This window comes from Salvelinus fontinalis, chromosome 25, assembly GCF_029448725.1.
Source record: "Salvelinus fontinalis isolate EN_2023a chromosome 25, ASM2944872v1, whole genome shotgun sequence".
NCBI lineage: Eukaryota > Metazoa > Chordata > Actinopteri > Salmoniformes > Salmonidae > Salvelinus > Salvelinus fontinalis.
The window spans coordinates 41,603,939-41,625,750 of NC_074689.1; the positions used below are offsets into that span (position 1 = coordinate 41,603,939).

Below are 21,812 nucleotides of genomic sequence, written 5' to 3' on the forward strand. Positions count from 1 at the left end.
TATGTTAGCACAGTTGAAAACTGTTGTTCTGATTAAAGAAGCAATAAAACTGTCCTTCTTTAGACTAGTTGAATATCTGGAGCATCAGCATTTCTGGGTTTGATTACAGGCTCAAAATGGCCAGAAACAAAGACCTTTCTTCTGAAACCTGTCAGTCTATTCTTGGACTGTAAATCACAGAACATATATGTAGTGGCAGCTGCAGAGAAGTAGATGGCCATACAAGATCTGACTTCAGAAGAGTTACAGGGTGTGTTGAGTGGTGGTGTCAGGAATAGATATGGTCCAAGTAGTGGAATGGGGAAGTGAGTTTTTAATTTAGTGTAGAGTTATTTAGAATGGTGTTTTATTTTCTATTTTTCCCATTTTGTATTACAGTATAATGGATTTATATTCTAGTCCAGTTGGGGGCGGTAATGCAACATATTGGATGCCAACCGCCGTTAAACCCCAAAGAAGAAGTTAACATTACAGAAGTTAATGAAATGGCTTCGCTGTCGTTCGTTCGAGGCGCTCTACTCGTGTCGTTTTCAGTTCTTTTGACAGTAGTTCTGGGGTTCGGACTCCCAACGTTGCTGAATGCTGTCGCTAAATGCTGTGGTTTTCCTGAGACCAGCGTGACAGAGTGCATAGTCGGGGTGTATTTCATTTTTGTACTCTATGTCGCGACACCACGGATACCCAGAGGATCGATAGAGGTAACATATGTCACTATTGTAAACCACTGGAAATCGAATGCCTTTTATGTTGTTGGTTTATATTGTTTTCCACACTGGCTCTAAGCTATGCAGATTTTAAAGTTGAACAAAGCAGATAAGACATTAAATCATGCGATAATAAGCTATAAAAGTAGCCCACAATAGTCTGGAATTTAAATAGGTCAATTCCAAGCAGTGCAGTTTCTCAGCTTGCCGTTTCAACTTGCACTCTATTCAAACCCTTTCGAATGACACATTGTGTGTTGGGTGATATTACAGTTTGTCCATGTTGCAGGTAAAGGGAAAGGCAGTATTCATCACAGGCTGTGACAGTGGGTTTGGTCATGCCACGGCTAAGCACCTCCACAAACTGGGCTTCACTGTCTTCGCTGGATGTCTGTTCAAGGTAATGTTTATGTCCATGTAAACTGCCTGTTCAAGGTAATGTTTATGTCCAGGTAAACTGTCTGTTCAAGGTAATGTTTATGTCCAGGTAAACTGCCTGTTCAAGGTAATGTTTATGTCCAGGTAAACTGTCTGTTCAAGGTAATGTTTATGTCCAGGTAAACTGCCTGTTCAAGGTAATGTTTATGTCCAGGTAAACTGCCTGTTCAAGGTAATGTTTATGTCCAGGTAAACTGTCTGTTCAAGGTCATGTTATTAGTTTATGTCCAGGTAAACTGCCTGTTCAAGGTAATGTTTATGTCCAGGTAAACTGCCTGTTCAAGGTAATGTTTATGTCCAGGTAAACTGTCTGTTCAAGGTCATGTTATTAGTTTATGTCCAGGTAAACTGTCTGTTCAAGGTAATGTTTATGTCCAGGTAAACTGTCTGTTCAAGGTCATGTTATTAGTTTATGTCCAGGTAAACTGTCTGTTCAAGGTAATGTTTATGTCCAGGTAAACTGTCTGTTCAAGGTCATGTTATTAGTTTATGTCCAGGTAAACTGTCTGTTCAAGGTAATGTTTATGTCCAGGTAAACTGTCTGTTCAAGGTAATGTTTATGTCCAGGTAAACTGTCTGTTCAAGGTAATGTTTATGTCCAGGTAAACTGTCTGTTCAAGGTAATGTTTATGTCCAGGTAAACTGCCTGTTCAAGGTAATGTTTATGTCCAGGTAAACTGTCTGTTCAAGGTAATGTTTATGTCCAGGTAAACTGTCTGTTCAAGGTAATGTTTATGTCCAGGTAAACTGTCTGTTCAAGGTAATGTTTATGTCCAGGTAAACTGTCTGTTCAAGGTAATGTTTATGTCCAGGTAAACTGTCTGTTCAAGGTAATGTTTATGTCCAGGTAAACTGTCTGTTCAAGGTAATGTTTATGTCCAGGTAAACTGTCTGTTCAAGGTCATGTTTATGTCCAGGTAAACTGCCTGTTCAAGGTAATGCAGAAGATGCTAAGGAAATTGAAAGTAGGATTTGTGTCTGTGAAATAATGGGCTGGTGCAGTAGACTGAGTTTGTGCTGATTGTTGAAATATCCAGACAGCCGCTGACTATTGTCAGACAGTGTTCTGAGTTCTTCTGATTTAGATGCCTTTCCAGGAGAAGGGTGGGGAGGGGTCTATGGAGCTGGAGGAGATGCAGTCAGATCGGATGAAGGTGCTTCAGCTGGATGTCTGCAGTGAGGAACAGGTGAACAGAGCTGTGGAGTACGTTAACACACACCTGGACGACTCACAGAGAGGTACAGGACATTAGTCTGTCTCACTGCCACACATCATACCATATACAGGAACTGCATAAATACAGAACTCTTTGTACATTATCTAGAGTAAATGTGCTGATTTTGAATCTGAATTATTGGGTATAGTAAATGATTATCTGCATGACAGTGAAAGCAGATACACAGCCTTCAGAAAGTAGTCATCACACTTTACATATTCAATATTTCGTTACAGCCTGAATTCAAAATAATAAATCTCACTCATCTACACACAATACCCCATAATGACAAAGTGGAAACATGTTTTAAGACATTTTTGCAGATTGAAAATAAAGAAATATCTAATTTATTCACACCGAGTCAATACTTTGTAGAAGCACCTTTTGGCGGCGTTTACAGCGATGAATCGTCTTGGGTCTGTTTCAGCTTTGCACATCTGGATTTGGGGATTTTGGTCCCATTCTCCCTTTACTCAAGCTCAAAGTTAGATGGTGAGTGACGGTAAACAGCAATCTTCAAGTCTCTACAGATTTTTCAATGAGATTCATGTCTGAGCCACTAAAGGACATTCTTGTTCTAAAGCAATTCCACCATGCACAGATTAGAGGTCGACTGATTATGATTTTTCAACGCCGATACCGATTATTCAGCCGATTTTCTTTTTAATTTAATTTTTGAAATTTAAATAAAATGTATTTGTAATAATGACAATTACAACAATACTGAATGAACACTTATTTTAACTTAATATAATACATTTAAAAAAATCAATTTAGCCTCAAATAAATAATGAAACATGTTCAATTTGGTTTAAATAATGCAAAAACAAAGTGTTGGAGAAGAAAGTAAAAGTGCAATATGTGCCATGTAAAAAAGCTAACGTTTAAGTTCCTTGCTCAGAACATGAGAACATATGAAAGCTGGTGGTTCTTTTTAACATGAGTCTTCAATATTCCCAGTTAAGAAGTTTTAGGTTGTAGTTATTACAGGAATTATAGGACTATTTCTCTCTATACCATTTGTATTTCATATACCTTTGACTATTGGATGTTCTTATAGGCACTTTAGTATTGCCAGTGTAACAGTATAGCTTCCATCCCTCTCCTCGCTCCTACCTGGGCTCGAACCAGGAACACATCGACAACAGCCACCCTCGAAGCAGCGTTACCCATGCAGAGCAAGGGGAACAACTACTCCAAGTCTCAGAGCGAGTGGCGTTTGGAACGCTATTAGCGCGCACCCCGCTAACTAGCTAGCCATTTCACATCTGTTACACCAGCCTCATCTCAGGAGTTGATAGGCTTGAAGTCATAAACAGCTTGAAGCATTGCGAAGAGCTTCTGGCAAAACGCACGAAAGTGCTGTTTGAATGCTTACGAGCCTGCTGCTGCCTACCACCGCTCAGTCAGACTGCTCTATCAAATCATAGACTTAATTATAACATAACACACAGAAATACAAGCCTTCGGTCATTAATATGGTCGAATCCGGAAACTATCATTTCGAAAACATTTATTCTTTCAGTGTAATACGGAACCGTTCCGTATTTTATCTAACGGGTGGCATCCATCAGTCTAAATATTCCTGTTACATTGCACAACCTTCAATGTTATGTCATAATTACGTAAAATTCTGGCAAATTAGTTCGCAATGAGCCAGGCTGCCCAAACTGTTGCATATACCCTGACTCTGTCTGCAATGAACGCAAGAGAAGTGACACAATTTCACCTGGTTAATATTGCCTGCTAACCTGGATTTCTTTTAGCTAAATATGCAGGTTTAGAAATATATACTTCTGTGTATTGATTTTAAGAAAGGCATTGATGTTTATGGTTAGGTACACATTGGCGCAACGATTGTGCTTTTTTCGCAAATGCGCTTTTGTTAAATCATCCCCCGTTTGGCGAAGGTGGCTGTCTTTGTTAGGAATAAATAGTCTTCACACAGTTCGCAACGAGCCAGGCGGCCCAAACTGCTGCATATACCCTGACTCTGTTGCAAGAGAAGTGACACCATTTCCCTAGTTAAAAGAAATTAATGTTAGCAGGCAATATTAACTAAATATGCAGGTTTAAAAATATATACTTGTGTATTGATTTTAAGAAAGGCATTGATGTTTATGGTTAGGTACACATTGGAGCAACGACAGTCCTTTTTCGCGAATGCCACTGCATCGATTATATGCAACGCAGGACACGCTAGATAAACTAGTAATATCATCAACCATGTGTAGTTATAACTAGATAAACTAGTAATATCATCAACCATGTGTAGTTATAACTAGTGATTATGAATGATTGTTGTTTTTTATAAGATACGTTTAATGCTAGCTAGCAACTTACCGTGGCTTCTTACTGCATTCGCGTAACAGGCGGGCTCCTCGTGAGGCAGGTGGTTAGAGCGTTGGACTAGTTAACCGTAAGGTTGCAAGATTGAATCCCTGAGCTGACAAGGTAAAACTATGTCGTTCTGCCCCTGAACAAGGCAGTTAACCCACCGTTCCTAGGCCGTCATTGAAAATAAGAATGTGTTCTTAACTGACTTGCCTAGTTAAATAAAGGTGTAAAAAATACAGATTTCCGATTGTTATAAACTAATTAATCGACCTCTAGTACAGATGGTGTTGGTTTTCAGACAGTGTTTTACCTTCAGGCCAAAGTTACATTTTTGTCTCATCAAACCACAATCTTTTGCCTTATGCCCTTTCTTTCTTGCATTTTTTGCAAACTCCATGTGGGCTGTCGTGCCTTTTTCTCAGGAGTGTTTCTGTCCCATGAAGTCCAGATTGGTGACGTACTGTAGAGACTGTTGTCCTTCTGGCAGGTTCTCCCATCTCAACCAATAACTGTTAGAGTGGTCATTGGGTTCTTGGTCACCTCCTTGACCAATGACCTTCTTGCCCGGTTGTTCAGTTTGATCAGACGGCCAGCTCTAGGCAGTCTGGGTATTTCCATATTATTTCCAATGATGGAGACCACTGTGCTCTTGGAAACTTTCAACACTCCAGAAATTGTTTTACACCCCAGATATATACTTCATCACAATCCTGTCTCAGAGATCTACGGACAGTTCTTTCAACTTCATGGTATAGTACCTGCTCTGACATGCACTGTCAACTGTCAGACCTTATATAGACAGGTGTGTTTCTTTCAAAATCACGTCCAATCAATTGAATTTACCACAGGTTGGACTCCAAGTTGTAGAAACATCTCAAGGACGATCAATGGAAACAGGATTCGCCTGAACTCAATTTGGGGTGTCATATCAAGGGGGGGTGTGAATACTTACAGTACCAGTCAAAAGTTTGGACACACCTACTCATTCAAGGGTTTTTCTTTATTTTTACTATTTGCTACATTGTAGAATAATAGTGAAGACATCAAAACTATGAAAGAACACACATGGAACCATTCCATAGGATACTGAAAAGATTTGGCATGGGATCCTCAATGTTCTACAGCTGCACCATCGAGAGCATCCTGACTGGCATCCTACTTGTACAAATTACCTCAACTAACCTGTACCCCCCGCACATTGACCCTGTATATAGCCTCGTTATTGTTACTTTTTATTATTTTTTACTTTAGTTTATTTGGTAAATATTTTCTTTTGAACTGCATTGCTGGTTAAGGGCTTGTAAGTAAGCATTTCACAGTAAAGTCTACACTTGTTGTATTCGGCGCATGTGACAATTTGATGTAGTAACCAAAAAAGTGTTTAACAAATCAAAATATATTTGAGAGTCTTCAAAGTAGCCACACTTTGCCTTTGACAGCTTTGCACACTCTTGGCATTCTCTCAACCAGCTCATGAGGTAGTCACATGGAATGCATTTCAATTAACACGTGTGCCTTGTTAAAAATTTATAAATAGGATTTTATTATAATATAATTAAAAAAAAAGTAAATTTATTTTCCCCTTAATGTGTTTGAGCCAAACAGTTAGATTGTGACAAGGTAGGGTTGGTATACAGAAGATTGTCTTTTACCAAATAGGTCTAAGTCCATATTATGGCAAGAACAGCTCAAATAATCAGAGAAACGACAGTCCATCATGACTTTAATACATGAAGGTCAGTCAATGCAGAACATTTCAAGAATTCTGAACGTTTCCTCAAGTGCAGTCGCAAAAACCATCTAGCGCTCTGAAACTGACTCTCATGAGGACCACCACAGGAAGACCCAGAGTTACCTCTGCTGCAGAGGATAAGTTCAGCCCAAATAAATGCTTCACAGAGTTCAAGTAACAGACACATCTCAACATCAACTGTTCAAAGGAGACTGCCTGAATCAGGCCTTCATGGTCGAATTGCTGCAAAGAAAGCACTACTAAAGGACACCAGTAAGAAGAAGAGACTTGCTTGGGCCAAGAAACACGAGCAATGGACATTAGACCGGTGGAAATATTTCCTTTGTATGAGATTTGTTTCCAACAGCCGTGTCTTTGTGAGATGCAGAGTAGGTGAACGGATTGTGGTTCCACCGTGAAGCATGGGAGGAGGCGTGATGATGCTTTTCTGGTGACCGGGGCAGTATTGAGTAGCTTGGATGAAAGGTGCACAGAGGTGCCCAGAGTAAACGACCTGCTTCTCAGTCATAGTTGCATATTATTATTATTAGTATTGGATAGAAAACACTTTGAAGTTTCTAAAACTGTTTGAATTATGTCTGAGTATAACAGAACTCATATGGCAGGTAAAAACCTGAGAAGTTCCACTTCCTGTTTTGGATTTTTTCCTGAGGTGGCAGATTTTCAACCAAGCTCTCATTGAAATTACAGCGAGATATTGATTTTTCACTTCCTACGGCTTCCACTAGATGTCAACAGTCAATAGAACTTTGTCTGATGACTCTACTGTGAAGGGGGGCCAAAGGAGACAGGAATGATTCACCACTGCCATGAGGTGACCATGCTTTGACCATGCGCGTTCACGTGAGAGGCAGCTCCGTTCCATCGCTCAACTGAAGTCAATGTAATTCTCCGGTTGGAACGTTATTCAAGATGTACGTTAACAACATTCTAAAGATTGATTCAGTACATCGTTTGACATGATTCTACTGACTTATGGAACGTTTGGACATTTCGTCACGTTATAGTGGACGCGCTTTGTGACTTTGGAATTCTTTACCAAACGCTCTAAACAAAGTAGCTAATTGGACATAAATAACGGACATTATCGAACAAATTAAGCAATTATTGTGGACCTGGGATTCCTGGGACTACATTCTGATGAAGTTCATCAAAGGTAAGGAAACTTTTATCATGTATTTTCTGTTGAGTCCAACATGGCGGCTAATTTGGCTATTGTTCTGAGCTCCGTCTCAGATTATTGCATGATTTGCTTTTTCCGTAAAGTTTTTTTGAAATCTGGCACAGCGGTTGCATTAAGGAGAGGTATGTGTAGACTTGTATTATCATCTACATTTATGATGAGTAGTTCTGTTGAATGTGGCTATGCACTATCACTGGATGTTTTTGGAACTAGTGAATGTAACGCGCCAATGTAAACTCAGATTTTTTGATATAAATATGAACTTTATCAAACACAACATGCATGTATTGTGTAACATGAAGTCCTATGAGTGTCATCTGATGAAGATAATCAAAGGTTAGTGATTCAGCGTATTTGAAATCGGACACTTTGGTGGGATTAACAACAAGATTACCTTTAAAATGATATAAGACACATGTATGTTTAAGGAATTTTAAGTTTGAGGAATTATTTAATCATTTGAATTTGGCGCCCTGCACTTTCACTGGCTGTTGTCATATCGATCCCGTTAGCGGGATGCAGCCATAAGAAGTTAACCAGCATAGCTGCAGCGATACGCCATCCCATCTGGTTTGTGCTTAGTGGCACTATCAGTTTTTCAACAAAGGGCTAAGGACTATTTGACCAAGGAGAGTGATTGAGTGCTGCATCAGATGACCTGGCCTCCACAATCACCTGACCTCAACCCAATTGAGAGGGTTTTAGATGAAGTTGAACCGCAGAGTGAAGGAAAAGTAGCCAACAAGTGCTCAGAATATATGGGAACTCCTTCAAGACTGTTGGAAAAGCATTCCAGGTGAAGCTGGTTGACAGAATGCCAAGAGTGTGCAACGCTGTCAAGGCATAAGGTGGCTACTTTGAAGAATATAAAATATATTCTGTTTTGTTTAACACTTTTTTGGTTAGTACATGATTCCATATGTGTTATTTCATAGTTTTGATGTCTTCACTATTATTTTACAATGTAGAAAATAGTAAAAATAAAGAAACTCTTGAATGAGTAGGTGTGTCCAAACTTTTGATTAGTACTGTATGTAAATTTGATTTTCTGTATTTCATTTTCAGTAAATTTGCATACATTTCTAAAAATGTTTTCACTTTGTCATTATGGGGTATTGTGTGTAGATGGGTAATAAAAAAACAAAAAAAAACATTTTAATACATGTTGAATTCAGGCTGTAACACAATGTGGAAAAAGTTAAGGTGTAGACTACTTTTCAAGAAGAAAATGGGATATAGACCCTGAAGGAGACCTATATATATAATCAGTTATATACCCCTCTTTTCCCTGATCAGGTCTGTGGGCGGTGCTGAACAATGCAGGTGTGTCTACGTTTGGTGAGGTGGAGTTTACGACCATGGAGACGTACCGCCAGGTGTCAGAGGTCAACCTGTGGGGGGTTATCAGGGTCACCAAGGCCCTCCTGCCCCTCATCCGTAGGGCCAAAGGTCAGCCACCAACAGACACAACGGTTTCAGATACAAGTACTAAATAACTACCGACTCACATCTGTAGCCATGAAGTTCTTTGAAAGGCTGGTCATGGCTCACATCAACACCATCATCCCAGCCACCTTAGACCCCCTCCAATTTTCATACCACCCCAACAGTGCAATCTCATTTGCACTCCACACTGCCCTTTCCCACCTAGATTCTCACCTATGTGAGAATGCTGTTCATTAAATACAGCTTAGTGTTCAGCACTCCACGCTTGTCACCAAGCTTAAGACCATGGGACTGAAGACCTCCCTCTGCAACTGGATTCTGGACTTTCCGACGGGCCGCCCCCAGGTGGTGAGGGTAGGCAACATCACCTCCGCCACGCTGACCCTCAACACTGGGGCCACTCGGGTGCGTGCTTAGCCCCTCCTGTACTCCCTGTTCACCCACGGTTGCGTGGCCAAGCACGACTCCAACACCATCAAGTTTGCCTGATCACCGGCGACGATGAGACAGCCTACAGGGAGGTCAGTGACCTGGCAGTGTGGTGCTAGAACAACAAACTCTTCCTCAACGTCAGTAAGACAAAAGCGATGATCGTGGACTACAGGAAACGAGCACGCCCCCTTCCACATGGAAGCAGTGGAGCGTGTCGAGAGCATCAAGTTCCTCCGTGTCCAAATCACTAAGAACTTATAACAAACAGTTGTGAAAAAGGCGCGACATCTTTGCCCTCAGATCCTGAAAAAGTTCTACAGCTGCACCATCGAGAGCATCTTGACTGGTTGCATCACCGCCTGGTATGGCAATAGCACCGCCCTCGATCGCATGGCACTACAGATGGTGGTGCGGACAGCCCAGTACATCACTGGGGCCATCCAGGACCTCTTATCAGGCGGTGTAAAAGGAAGGCCCAGCCACCCAACCCATGGTCTGACACCCAACAGGCTCCCGAACAGCATCTATCCCCATAAGACCGCTAAATAGCTAACAGAATTGACCCTTGTATTTTCTCACACTGACACTCTATACACTAACGCACACTGACACACATTTATACTTACTCTACACACACACTCACATACAATCATCATATACACTGCTGCTTCTCTGTTTAACATATATGCTGATGCCTAGTCACATTACCACTCAAGGTACAGGGCATTCGGAAAGTATTCAGACCCCTTGACTTTTTCCACATGTTTTTACAGCCTTTATTCTAAAATATATACATTTAAAGAACTAAATATCCATCTACACACACTACCCCATAATGACAAAGCAACAACAGAAATTCATTATTTACATAAGTATTCAGACCCTTTGCTATGAATCAAAATTGAGCTCAGGTGCATCCTGTCATCCTTGAGATGTTTCTACAACTTGAATGGAGTCCACCTGTGGTAAATTCAATTGATTGGACATTATTTGGAAAGGCACATACCTGTCTATATAAGGTCCCACAGTTGACAGTGCATGTCAGAGAACAAAAAGCCATGAGGTCGAAGGAATTCGAGACAGGATTGTGTCGAGGCACAGATCTGGGGAAGGGTACCAAAAAATGTCTGCAGCGTTGACGGTCCCCAAGAACACAGTGGCCTCCATTCTTAAATGGAAGAATTTTGGAACCACCAAGACGCTTCCTAGATATGGCTGCCCGGCCAAACTGAGCAATCGGGGGAGAAAGGCCTTGGTCAGGGAGGTGACCAAGAACCCGATGGTCACTCTGACAGAGCTCCAGAGTTCCTTTGTGGAGATGGGAGCCTTCCAGAAGGACAACCATCTCTGCAGGACTCCACCAATCAGACCTTTGCGGTAGAGTGGCCAGACGGAAGCCATTCCTCAGTAAAAGGCACATGACAGCCCACTTGGAGTTTGCCAAAAGACACCTAAAGGACTCTCAGACAATGAGAAACAAGATTCTCTGGTCTGATGAAACCATGATTGAACTCTTTGGTCTGAATGCCAAGCGTCACGTCTGGAGGAAACCTGGCACCATCCCTACGGGGAAGCATGGTGGTGGCAGCATCATGCTGTGGGGATGTTTTTCAGCGGCACGGACTGGGAGACTAGTCAGGATTGAGGGAAAGATGAATGGAGCAAAGTACAGAGAGATCCTTGATGAACCTCTTCAGGACCTCTGACTGGGGGCGAAGGTTCACCTTCCAACAGGACAACAACCCTAAGCACACAGCCAAGACAACGCAGGAGTGGCTTCGATCAAACATCTCTGGAGAGACCTGAAAATAGCTGTGCAGCAACACTCCCCATCCAACCTGACAGAGCTTGAGAGGATCTGCAGAGAAGAATGGGAGAAACTCCCCAAATAAAGGTGTGCCAAGCTTGTAGCGTCATACCCAAGAAGACTCGAGGATGTAATCGCTGCCAAAGGTGCTTCAACAAAGTACTGACTAAAGGGTCTGAATACTTATGTAAATGTAATATAATATATGCAAAAATTTAAAACAAACTGTTTTTGCTTTGTCATTATGGGGTATTGTGTGTAGATTGGTAAGGGGTTAAATTCTTTATTTAAAATGTTTAGAAAGTCTAATGTAAGTAGAAAAGGTCAAGGAGTCTGAAGAGTTTCTGAATGCACTTTGCTTCTTCCTGTCTGTCGTGTGTTTGTTCTACCTTGTTGTCTTTAGTGCTACAGTGATATTGACTACTGCATTGTTGGGGTTGGAGCACATGACACAACTTGAACTGTAGTCATTTAGCAGAGACTGGACGGCATTCAAACAAAAGTTAATTCATGCTGAAGTCTGCAGCGTTTACTGTGAATGTGATGTCAAGTAGTGCAATGTTGGAGCCTGATAATATGGATGATGAAATGGGCTCTGTTTAGGCTGCGGTGGTGGTGGTGGTGAGCGGGCTCTGGTTAGGCTGCGGTGGTGGTGGTGGTGAGCGGGCTCTGGTTAGGCTGCGGTGGTGGTGGTGGTGAGCGGGCTCTGGTTAGGCTGCCGTGGTGGTGGTGGTGAGCGGGTTCTGGTTAGGCTGCCGTGGTGGTGGTGAGCGGGCTCTGGTTAGGCTGTGGTGGTGGTGGTGAGCGGGCTCTGGTTAGGCTGCCGTGGTGGTGGTGAGCGGGTTCTGGTTAGGCTGCCGTGGTGGTGGTGGTGGTGGTGGTGGTGGTGGTGGTGAGCGGGCTCTGGTTAAGCTGTGGTGGTGGTGGTGAGCGGGCTCTGGTTAGGCTGTGGTGGTGGTGGTGGTGAGCGGGCTCTGGTTAGGCTGTGGTGGTGGTGAGCGGGCTCTGGTTAGGCTGTGGTGGTGGTGGTGGTGGTGAGCGGGCTCTGGTTAGGCTGTGGTGGTGGTGAGCGGGCTCTGGTTAGGCTGTGGTGGTGGTGGTGAGCGGGCTCTGGTTAGGCTGTGGTGGTGGTGGTGAGCGGGCTCTGGTTAGGCTGTGGTGGTGGTGGTGAGCGGGCTCTGGTTAGGCTGTGGTGGTGGTGGTGAGCGGGCTCTGGTTAGGCTGTGGTGGTGGTGAGCGGGTTCTGGTTAGGCTGCGGTGGTGGTGGTGGTGGTGGTGAGCGGGCTCTGGTTAGGCTGTGGTGGTGGTGGTGAGCGGGCTCTGGTTAGGCTGTGGTGGTGGTGGTGAGCGGGCTCTGGTTAGGCTGTGGTGGTGGTGCGGGGGCTCTGGTTAGGCTGTGGTGGTGGTGGTGGTGGTGAGCGGGCTCTGGTTAGGCTGTGGTGGTGGTGAGCGGGCTCTGGTTAGGCTGTGGTGGTGGTGCGGGGGCTCTGGTTAGGCTGTGGTGGTGGTGGTGGTGAGCGGGTTCTGGTTAGGCTGCCGTGGTGGTGGTGGTGGTGGTGGTGGTGAGCGGGCTCTGGTTAGGCTGTGGTGGTGGTGGTGGTGGTGAGCGGGCTCTGGTTAGGCTGTGGTGGTGGTGGTGGTGGTGAGCGGGCTCTGGTTAGGCTGTGGTGGTGGTGAGCGGGCTCTGGTTAGGCTGTGGTGGTGGTGGTGGTGGTGAGCGGGCTCTGGTTAGGCTGTGGTGGTGGTGGTGAGCGGGCTCTGGTTAGGCTGTGGTGGTGGTGGTGAGCGGGCTCTGGTTAGGCTGTGGTGGTGGTGGTGGTGAGCGGGTTCTGGTTAGGCTGCGGTGGTGGTGGTGGTGGTGGTGAGCGGGCTCTGGTTAGGCTGTGGTGGTGGTGGTGAGCGGGCTCTGGTTAGGCTGTGGTGGTGGTGGTGAGCGGGCTCTGGTTAGGCTGTGGTGGTGGTGCGGGGGCTCTGGTTAGGCTGTGGTGGTGGTGGTGGTGGTGAGCGGGCTCTGGTTAGGCTGTGGTGGTGGTGAGCGGGCTCTGGTTAGGCTGTGGTGGTGGTGAGCGGGCTCTGGTTAGGCTGTGGTGGTGGTGCGGGGGCTCTGGTTAGGCTGCCGTGGTGGTGGTGGTGAGCGGGTTCTGGTTAGGCTGCCGTGGTGGTGGTGGTGGTGGTGAGCGGGCTCTGGTTAGGCTGTGGTGGTGGTGGTGAGCGGGCTCTGGTTAGGCTGTGGTGGTGGTGGTGGTGAGCGGGCTCTGGTTAGGCTGCGGTGGTGGTGGTGGTGAGCGGGTTCTGGTTAGGCTGCGGTGGTGATGGTGAGCGGGCTCTGGTTAGGCTGCCGTGGTGGTGGTGAGCGGGCTCTGGTTAGGCTGTGGTGGTGGTGGTGAGCGGGCTCTGGTTAGGCTGCCGTGGTGGTGGTGAGCGGGCTCTGGTTAGGCTGTGGTGGTGGTGGTGAGCGGGCTCTGGTTAGGCTGCCGTGGTGGTGGTGAGCGGGTTCTGGTTAGGCTGCCGTGGTGGTGGTGGTGGTGGTGGTGGTGGTGGTGGTGGTGGTGAGCGGGCTCTGGTTAAGCTGTGGTGGTGGTGGTGAGCGGGCTCTGGTTAGGCTGTGGTGGTGGTGGTGGTGAGCGGGCTCTGGTTAGGCTGTGGTGGTGGTGGTGGTGGTGAGCGGGCTCTGGTTAGGCTGTGGTGGTGGTGGTGGTGGTGAGCGGGCTCTGGTTAGGCTGTGGTGGTGGTGGTGGTGGTGAGCGGGCTCTGGTTAGGCTGTGGTGGTGGTGGTGGTGGTGAGCGGGCTCTGGTTAGGCTGTGGTGGTGGTGGTGAGCGGGCTCTGGTTAGGCTGTGGTGGTGGTGGTGGTGGTGAGCGGGCTCTGGTTAGGCTGTGGTGGTGGTGGTGGTGGTGAGCGGGCTCTGGTTAGGCTGTGGTGGTGGTGGTGGTGGTGAGCGGGCTCTGGTTAGGCTGTGGTGGTGGTGGTGGTGGTGAGCGGGCTCTGGTTAGGCTGTGGTGGTGGTGGTGGTGGTGAGCGGGCTCTGGTTAGGCTGTGGTGGTGGTGGTGGTGGTGAGCGGGCTCTGGTTAGGCTGTGGTGGTGGTGGTGAGCGGGCTCTGGTTAGGCTGTGGTGGTGGTGGTGAGCGGGCTCTGGTTAGGCTGTGGTGGTGGTGGTGGTGAGCGGGCTCTGGTTAGGCTGTGGTGGTGGTGGTGAGCGGGCTCTGGTTAGGCTGTGGTGGTGGTGGTGAGCGGGCTCTGGTTAGGCTGTGGTGGTGGTGCGGGGGCTCTGGTTAGGCTGTGGTGGTGGTGAGCGGGCTCTGGTTAGGCTGTGGTGGTGGTGCGGGGGCTCTGGTTAGGCTGCCGTGGTGGTGGTGGTGAGCGGGTTCTGGTTAGGCTGCCGTGGTGGTGGTGGTGGTGGTGAGCGGGCTCTGGTTAGGCTGTGGTGGTGGTGGTGAGCGGGCTCTGGTTAGGCTGTGGTGGTGGTGGTGGTGAGCGGGCTCTGGTTAGGCTGTGGTGGTGGTGGTGGTGAGCGGGCTCTGGTTAGGCTGTGGTGGTGGTGGTGAGCGGGCTCTGGTTAGGCTGCGGTGGTGGTGGTGAGCGGGCTATGGTTAGGCTGCGGTGGTGGTGCGCGGGCTCTGTTTGTGTGGAATGTAATGTACTGCATTGAGCGGGTAGTAAATGATGATGAAGTGACTGGCGCTTTGGTCAGTCAGTCGCTGTTCTGTCAAGCTCCTGAAGAATGTTTTTAAGATGTGGTTTTGAGGATAGTTGGACCGTAGAGGCCAGCTGCATGTCTCTGGGATGTTCACTAACAGGCTCGGAGTCATACTGCTTTTCTTCTTGAAATAAAAAGTTATTAAAGGTAGACTCGGCTTTATGTTGTCGCCGTCAGCAGCACCTCAGATATTCCTATGAGAGTGATGGCGTACTTTGCTCTCACACAGAGTATCTGTGCACGGCTTCACACTGCTACTACGTAGTAGCTACGGGACCAACGCAGCAGAGGCCAAGCTTCAACGCTCTTCGTTGTTTCAGAAATCGATTGCCGTTTACTTTGTGCATCGATGAATCTACCTTTTAATGTGTTCTAATGCCACTGTGTTAAATAGGTATTTATCTATGTAATAACCTAATGCCACTGTGTTGCAGGTCGTGTGGTCAACCTGGCCAGTATGTATGGGCGGATGGGCAATGCCCTGCGTTCTCCATACTGTGTGTCTAAATATGGTGTGGAAGCATTCTCCGACTGTCTACGTTACGAGATGAAGGCCTGGGGGGTGAAGGTCTCCGTCATCGAGCCGGGGAACTTCATTGTGGCCACGGGCATCCTGACCCGGGACATTGTGGCGACTACGGCTGATAAACTGTGGCGCGAGGCGCACCCTGGTGTCCAGGAGGACTATGGCCACGCCCACTTCGACAAACACATGGCTCTGATGAGGTCATACTGTAGCAGCGGACAGAAGGATGTCCAACCCGTCCTGGATGACATCACCGACGCCATCACGTCACGCCGCCCGTTCACGCGCTATAACCCCATGGAGCCTCATTGGTGGATCAGGATGCAGGTGATGACACACCTACCGGCCGCCATCTCCGACCGTCTCTACTTCTGAACTCGAGGATCTCTGTCTCTGATCGTCTCTACTTCTGGACTAGAGGAGCTCCGACCGTCTCTACTTCTGGACTAGAGGATCTCTGTCTCTCATCGTCTCTACTTCTGAACGAGAGGATCTCTGTCTCTCATCGTCTCTACTTCTGAACGAGAGGATCTCTGTCTCTCATCGTCTCTACTTCTGAACGAGAGGATCTCCGACCGTCTCTACTTCTGAACTAGAGGATCTCCGACCGTCTCTACTTCTGGACTAGAGGATCTCCGACCGTCTCTACTTCTGGACTAGAGGATCTCCGACCGTCTCTACTTCTGGACTAGAGGATCTCCGACCGTCTCTACTTGTGAACTAGAGGATCTCCGACCGTCTCTACTTCTGGACTAGAGGACCTCCGACCGTCTCTACTTCTGGACTAGAGGATCTCCGACCGTCTCTACTTCTGGACTAGAGGATCTCCGACCGTCTCTACTTCTGGACTAGAGGATCTCCGACCGTCTCTACTTCTGGACTAGAGGATCTCCGACCGTCTCTACTTCTGGACTAGAGGATCTCCGACCGTCTCTACTTCTGAACTAGAGTATCTCCGACCGTCTCAAACTTGTGAACTAGAGGATCTCCGACCGTATCTACTTCTGAACTCGAGGATCTCTGTCTCCGACCGTCTCTACTTCTGGACTAGAGGACCTCCGACCGTATCTACTTCTGGACTAGAGGATCTCTGTCTCCGACCGTCTCTACTTCTGGACTAGAGGACCTCCGACCGTATCTACTTCTGAACTAGAGGATCTCTGTCTCCGACCGTCTCTACTTCTGGACTAGAGGACCTCCGACCGTCTCTACTTCTGAACTAGAGGACCTCCGACCGTCTCTACTTCTGGACTAGAGGATCTCTGTCTCCGACCGTCTCTACTTCTGGACTAGAGGATCTCTGTCTCCGACCGTCTCTACTTCTGGACTAGAGGACCTCCGACCGTCTCTACTTCTGGACTAGAGGATCTCTGTCTCCGACCGTCTCTACTTCTGGACTAGAGGATCTCTGTCTCCGACCGTCTCTACTTCTGGACTAGAGGACCTCCGACCGTCTCTACTTCTGGACTAGAGGATCTCTGTCTCTGATCGTCTCCATATGTACAGTATATCATATTGCATTAGGGTTCCGTTCCACTTTAGAGTCTTACATTGGCATATTCTCCATGGAAAATAACAAGCTATTGATTCTCAATATGTAAATCTAATTTGAATGAATTTAGGGGTCCAGGGACCACTGTTGTAGGGGTCCAGGGACCACTGTTGTAGGGGTCCAGGGACCACTGTTGTAGGGGTCCAGGGACCACTGTTGTAGGGGTCCAGGGACCACTGTTGTAGGGGTCCAGGGACCACTGTTGTAGGGGTCCAGGGACCACTGTTGTAGGGGTCCAGGGACCACTGTTGTAGGGGTCCAGGGACCACTGTTGTAGGGGTCCAGGGACCACTGTTGTAGGGGTCCAGGGACCACTGTTGTAGGGGTCCAGGGACCACTGTTGGGGACCACTGTTGGGGACCACTGTTGTCGGGGACCACTGTTGGGGTCCACTGTTGTCGGGGACCACTGTTGTCGGGGTCCAGGGACCACTGTTGTCGAGGTCCAGGGACCACTGTTGTCGGGGTCCAGGGACCACTGTTGTAGGGGTCCAGGGACCACTGTTGAAGCTAAGGATTGTTTGACACTGAATCTGTGATTTGAGCCATTTAGAACATTATGCACTATTGTCTTATCTACAATATATACGTTATTCCACCCCCTTGGAAATGGGATTTTTTTTCCTTAAGTAATACATTAAGCTCTAATATTCAAGTGATAAAGCCTGAGAAGCCGATGTTTGGAGGATATATTGTCCCGAGGCGAACACCAGCTCCCAGGGCATTATCACCTTTATACGGGTTACCAACATATTCAAATAATGATTTACATATTTTCATTAAAAACATTATTTTGATGAATTTATTCATCCTTCCATAAGATATAGTCCCGACACAAATCTATGGGTGATACCCAAGCCGGTTGGTCGTTCGTTCTATCGGTTCGGTTGACAGAGACGCAACCCAGTCGCTGTCCTTTTGTTCTGTATCTATGGACACGACCCAGTCGCTGTCCTTTTTGTTCTGTATCTATGGAGACGACCCAGTCGTTGGCCTTTTTGTTCTGTATCTATGGACACGACCCAGTCGTTGCTCTGTATCTATGGACACGACCCAGTTGTTGCTCTGTATCTATGGACACGACCCATTCGTTGTTCTGTATCTATGGACACGACCCAGTCGTTGTCCTTTTTGCTCTGTATCTATGGACACGACCCAGTCGTTGCCCTTTTTGTTCTGTATCTATGGACACGACCCAGTCGTTGTCCTTTTTGTTCTGTATCTATGGACACGACCCAGTCGTTGTTCTGTATCTATGGACACGACCCAGTCGTTGCTCTGTATCTATGGACACGACCCAGTCGTTGCTCTGTATCTATGGACACGACCCATTCGTTGTTCTGTATCTATGGACACGACCCAGTCGTTGTCCTTTTTGCTCTGTATCTATGGACGCGACCCAGTCGTTGTTCTGTATCTATGGACACGACCCAGTCGTTGTTCTGTATCTATGGACACGACCCAGTCGTTGGCCTTTTTGTTCTGTATCTAAGGACACGACCCAGTCGTTGTTCTGTATCTATGGACGCGACCCAGTCGTTGTTCTGTATCTATGGACGCGACCCAGTCGTTGTTCTGTATCTATGGACACGACCCAGTCGTTGTTCTGTATCTATGGACACGACCCAGTCGTTGTTCTGTATCTATGGACGTGACCCAGTCGTTGTTCTGTATCTATGGACGCGACCCAGTCGTTGTTCTGTACCTATGGACGCGACCCAGTCGTTGTTCTGTACCTATGGACACGACCCAGTCGTTGGCCTTTTTGTTCTGTATCTATGGACACGACCCAGTCGTTGCCCTTTTTGCTCTGTATCTATGGACACGACCCAGTCGTTGTTCTGTATCTATGGACGCGACCCAGTCGTTGTTCTGTATCTATGGACACGACCCAGTCGTTGCCCTTTTTGTTCTGTATCTATGGACACGACCCAGTCGTTGTTCTGTATCTATGGACACGACCCAGTCGTTGCCCTTTTTGCTCTGTATCTATGGACACGACCCAGTCGTTGGCCTTTTTGTTCTGTATCTATGGACACGACCCAGTCGTTGCCCTTTTTGCTCTGTATCTATGGACACGACCCAGTCGTTGCCCTTTTTGTTCTGTATCTATGGACACGACCCAGTCGTTGCTCTGTATCTCTGGACACGACCCAGTCGTTGCCCTTTTTGTTCTGTATCTATGGACACGACCCAGTCGTTGCCCTTTTTGTTCTGTATCTATGGACACGACCCAGTCGTTGCCCTTTTTGTTCTGTATCTATGGACACGACCCAGTCGTTGCCCTTTTTGTTCTGTATCTCTGGACACGACCCAGTCGTTGCCCTTTTTGTTCTGTATCTATGGACACGACCCAGTCGTTGCCCTTTTTGTTCTGTATCTATGGACACGACCCAGTCGTTGGCCTTTTTGTTCTGTATCTATGGACACGACCCAGTCGTTGCCCTTTTTGTTCTGTATCTATGGACACGACCCAGTCGTTGTCCTTTTTGCTCTGTATCTATGGACACGACCCAGTCGTTGGCCTTTTTGTTCTGTATCTATGGACACGACCCAGTCGTTGGCCTTTTTGTTCTGTATCTATGGACACGACCCAGTCGTTGCCCTTTTTGTTCTGTATCTATGGACACGACCCAGTCGTTGCTCTGTATCTATGGACACGACCCAGTCGTTGGCCTTTTTGCTCTGTATCTATGGACACGACCCAGTCGTTGCCCTTTTTGCTCTGTATCTATGGACACGACCCCGTCGTTGGCCTTTTTGCTCTGTATCTATGGACACGACCCAGTCGTTGCCCTTTTTGCTCTGTATCTATGGACACGACCCAGTCGTTGGCCTTTTTGTTCTGTATCTATGGACACGACCCAGTCGTTGCTCTGTATCTATGGACACGACCCAGTCGTTGGCCTTTTTGTTCTGTATCTATGGACACGACCCAGTCGTTGCTCTGTTACTATGGACACGACCCAGTCGTTTGTTCTAAATGTTCCGTTGCCATGATGGCTGGCAATGATCTTATTCCTTGCTTGCTAGCTAGTCAACTTTGGCTAACAGTCATGTCAAAGTGTTGCCAGAATAACAACAGTAGCTGCGGTTGTTTTAATCTGTTTTCTAGTGATTGTTTCGGGATACGTCCATAATAATGATTTCTCCTGGCTGAGAACAATCTCTCTCCATCTACACAGCTAACAGTCACTTGAAACTGAAGATGGAATGACAGCAAACTAGCTACATTTACTGTCTTTCTATTGACATTTCTTCCTATAGATCCATAAAAATGATGCCGAGTCATGATTGACTGGCTGAGATAAGCTGCTTGTCTGTCCAGACACGTTCATTTACCATGGGACAGCTGGAGATCGAGTTTCAATATTGTCTTTTTTGTTGTTGTTCTTTTTGCAAACGCCGGAGAGGCAGACGTTATTACAAATCTCCGCTGTTGAAAACCAATTGTTCATCTAAAAGTAATGTGAGATAATGTCTAGATGCTTTTTATAGTGGGGATCAAGTTTATAAGTTGCCTGACTGGTCTGATGAGACAGTGGATTGAGCAGCCAGATGGAACAGACTAAATAGACATTTTAACGGCATAGATTTAGCTGGTTGCAACTTGTAGAATAGACAATGGCTGGAATGCGGTTTTAACCAATCAGCATCCAGGATTAGACCCACCCGTGTAAATCTTGATAAGTATTCAACTCTCTGAGTCATGTTAGAATCACCTTTCGTCAGCGATTACAGCCGTGTGTCTTCTTGGGTTGGTATCTAAGGGGCCGATTCAGACTGAGGAAATATACGCCTTTGCACTTCTCAGTTGGTGTTCAGACTTACACGCATTGTGTGCCCACAAATGTTTGCTTAGGTTTTTTTTTGTTGCCAAACTAACAATGTCTTACTGTATTTAAATTATTTGATTTGATTTCAACTAACTTATGTTTTAATTCAGAGCACGCATTGTGCTCTGCAGGTGTGGCTACCCTGCCTTCAATTAATAAATATAATTCAACCACTGAAAACCCTCCCACTTGCCAACCGATTCTTTTTTGTTGTGAAGTTTACATTCAATAGGGTTTTTGGTTTATTTTAATATTATTAATTTTATTATTTTATATTTATTAGAAAGCCATCCCTTTAAATACGTTGTATCTTTTTGATATTTTTTTATTTGAATTTTGTCTACAGACTCAGACTATATCGTGAGATGGGTTGAGAATATTACGGATCAATGAACTTAAGCATCTAAATATATTGATCTCTGTTTCAGCACCAACTCGTAGATTTTGTGGATTATTTCTGACGATGTTAACCTCTCTTGGGTACGTGAGACGTTAGCGTCCCACCTCTTCAACAGCCAGTGAAACTGCTGGGCGCCAAATTCAAATACAGAAATACTCATTATAAAAATTCAGAAAACAAAACATATTTTACATAGGTTTAAAGATTAACTTCTTGTGAATCCAACCACGGTGTCAGATTTAAAAAATGCTTTACGGGCGAAAGCATACCTTACGATTATTTGAGAACATAGCCCACTAGACAAATCATTACAAACAGTAACCAGCCAAGTAGAACAGTTACACAAGTCAGAAATAGAGATAAAATTAATCCCTTAACTTTGATCTTCATATGGTTGCACTCAGCAGACATTTACTCAATAAATGTTCCTTTTGTTCGATAAAGTCTCTTTATATCCAAAAACCTCAGTTTTGTTCAGTAATCC

General features: G+C 46.2%; 1 protein-coding gene across 1 annotated transcript; it reads left to right on the forward strand.

The window, feature by feature from the left end:
- The first annotated feature begins 445 nt into the window (after positions 1–445).
- Positions 446–21,111, forward strand: bdh1 (3-hydroxybutyrate dehydrogenase, type 1). Its single transcript, XM_055882209.1, has 5 exons — positions 446–698; positions 994–1,104; positions 2,240–2,381; positions 8,929–9,081; positions 15,450–21,111. The coding sequence occupies exons 1-5, from the start codon at positions 486–488 to the stop codon at positions 15,914–15,916; spliced, it is 1,086 nt and encodes a 361-aa protein (XP_055738184.1). The 5' UTR covers positions 446–485; the 3' UTR covers positions 15,917–21,111.
- Positions 21,112–21,812: the final 701 nt, after the last annotated feature.

Bases quoted from the DNA above. Each gene is read 5' to 3' on its own strand.
- bdh1 (XM_055882209.1), top strand. From the start codon at position 486: ATGGCTTCGCTGTCGTTCGTTCGAGGCGCTCTACTCGTGTCGTTTTCA. The intron at 1,105-2,239 runs GTAATGTTTATG...ATGCCTTTCCAG, and splicing joins TCGCTGGATGTCTGTTCAAG to GAGAAGGGTGGGGAGGGGTC. The intron at 2,382-8,928 runs GTACAGGACATT...TTCCCTGATCAG, and splicing joins CCTGGACGACTCACAGAGAG to GTCTGTGGGCGGTGCTGAAC.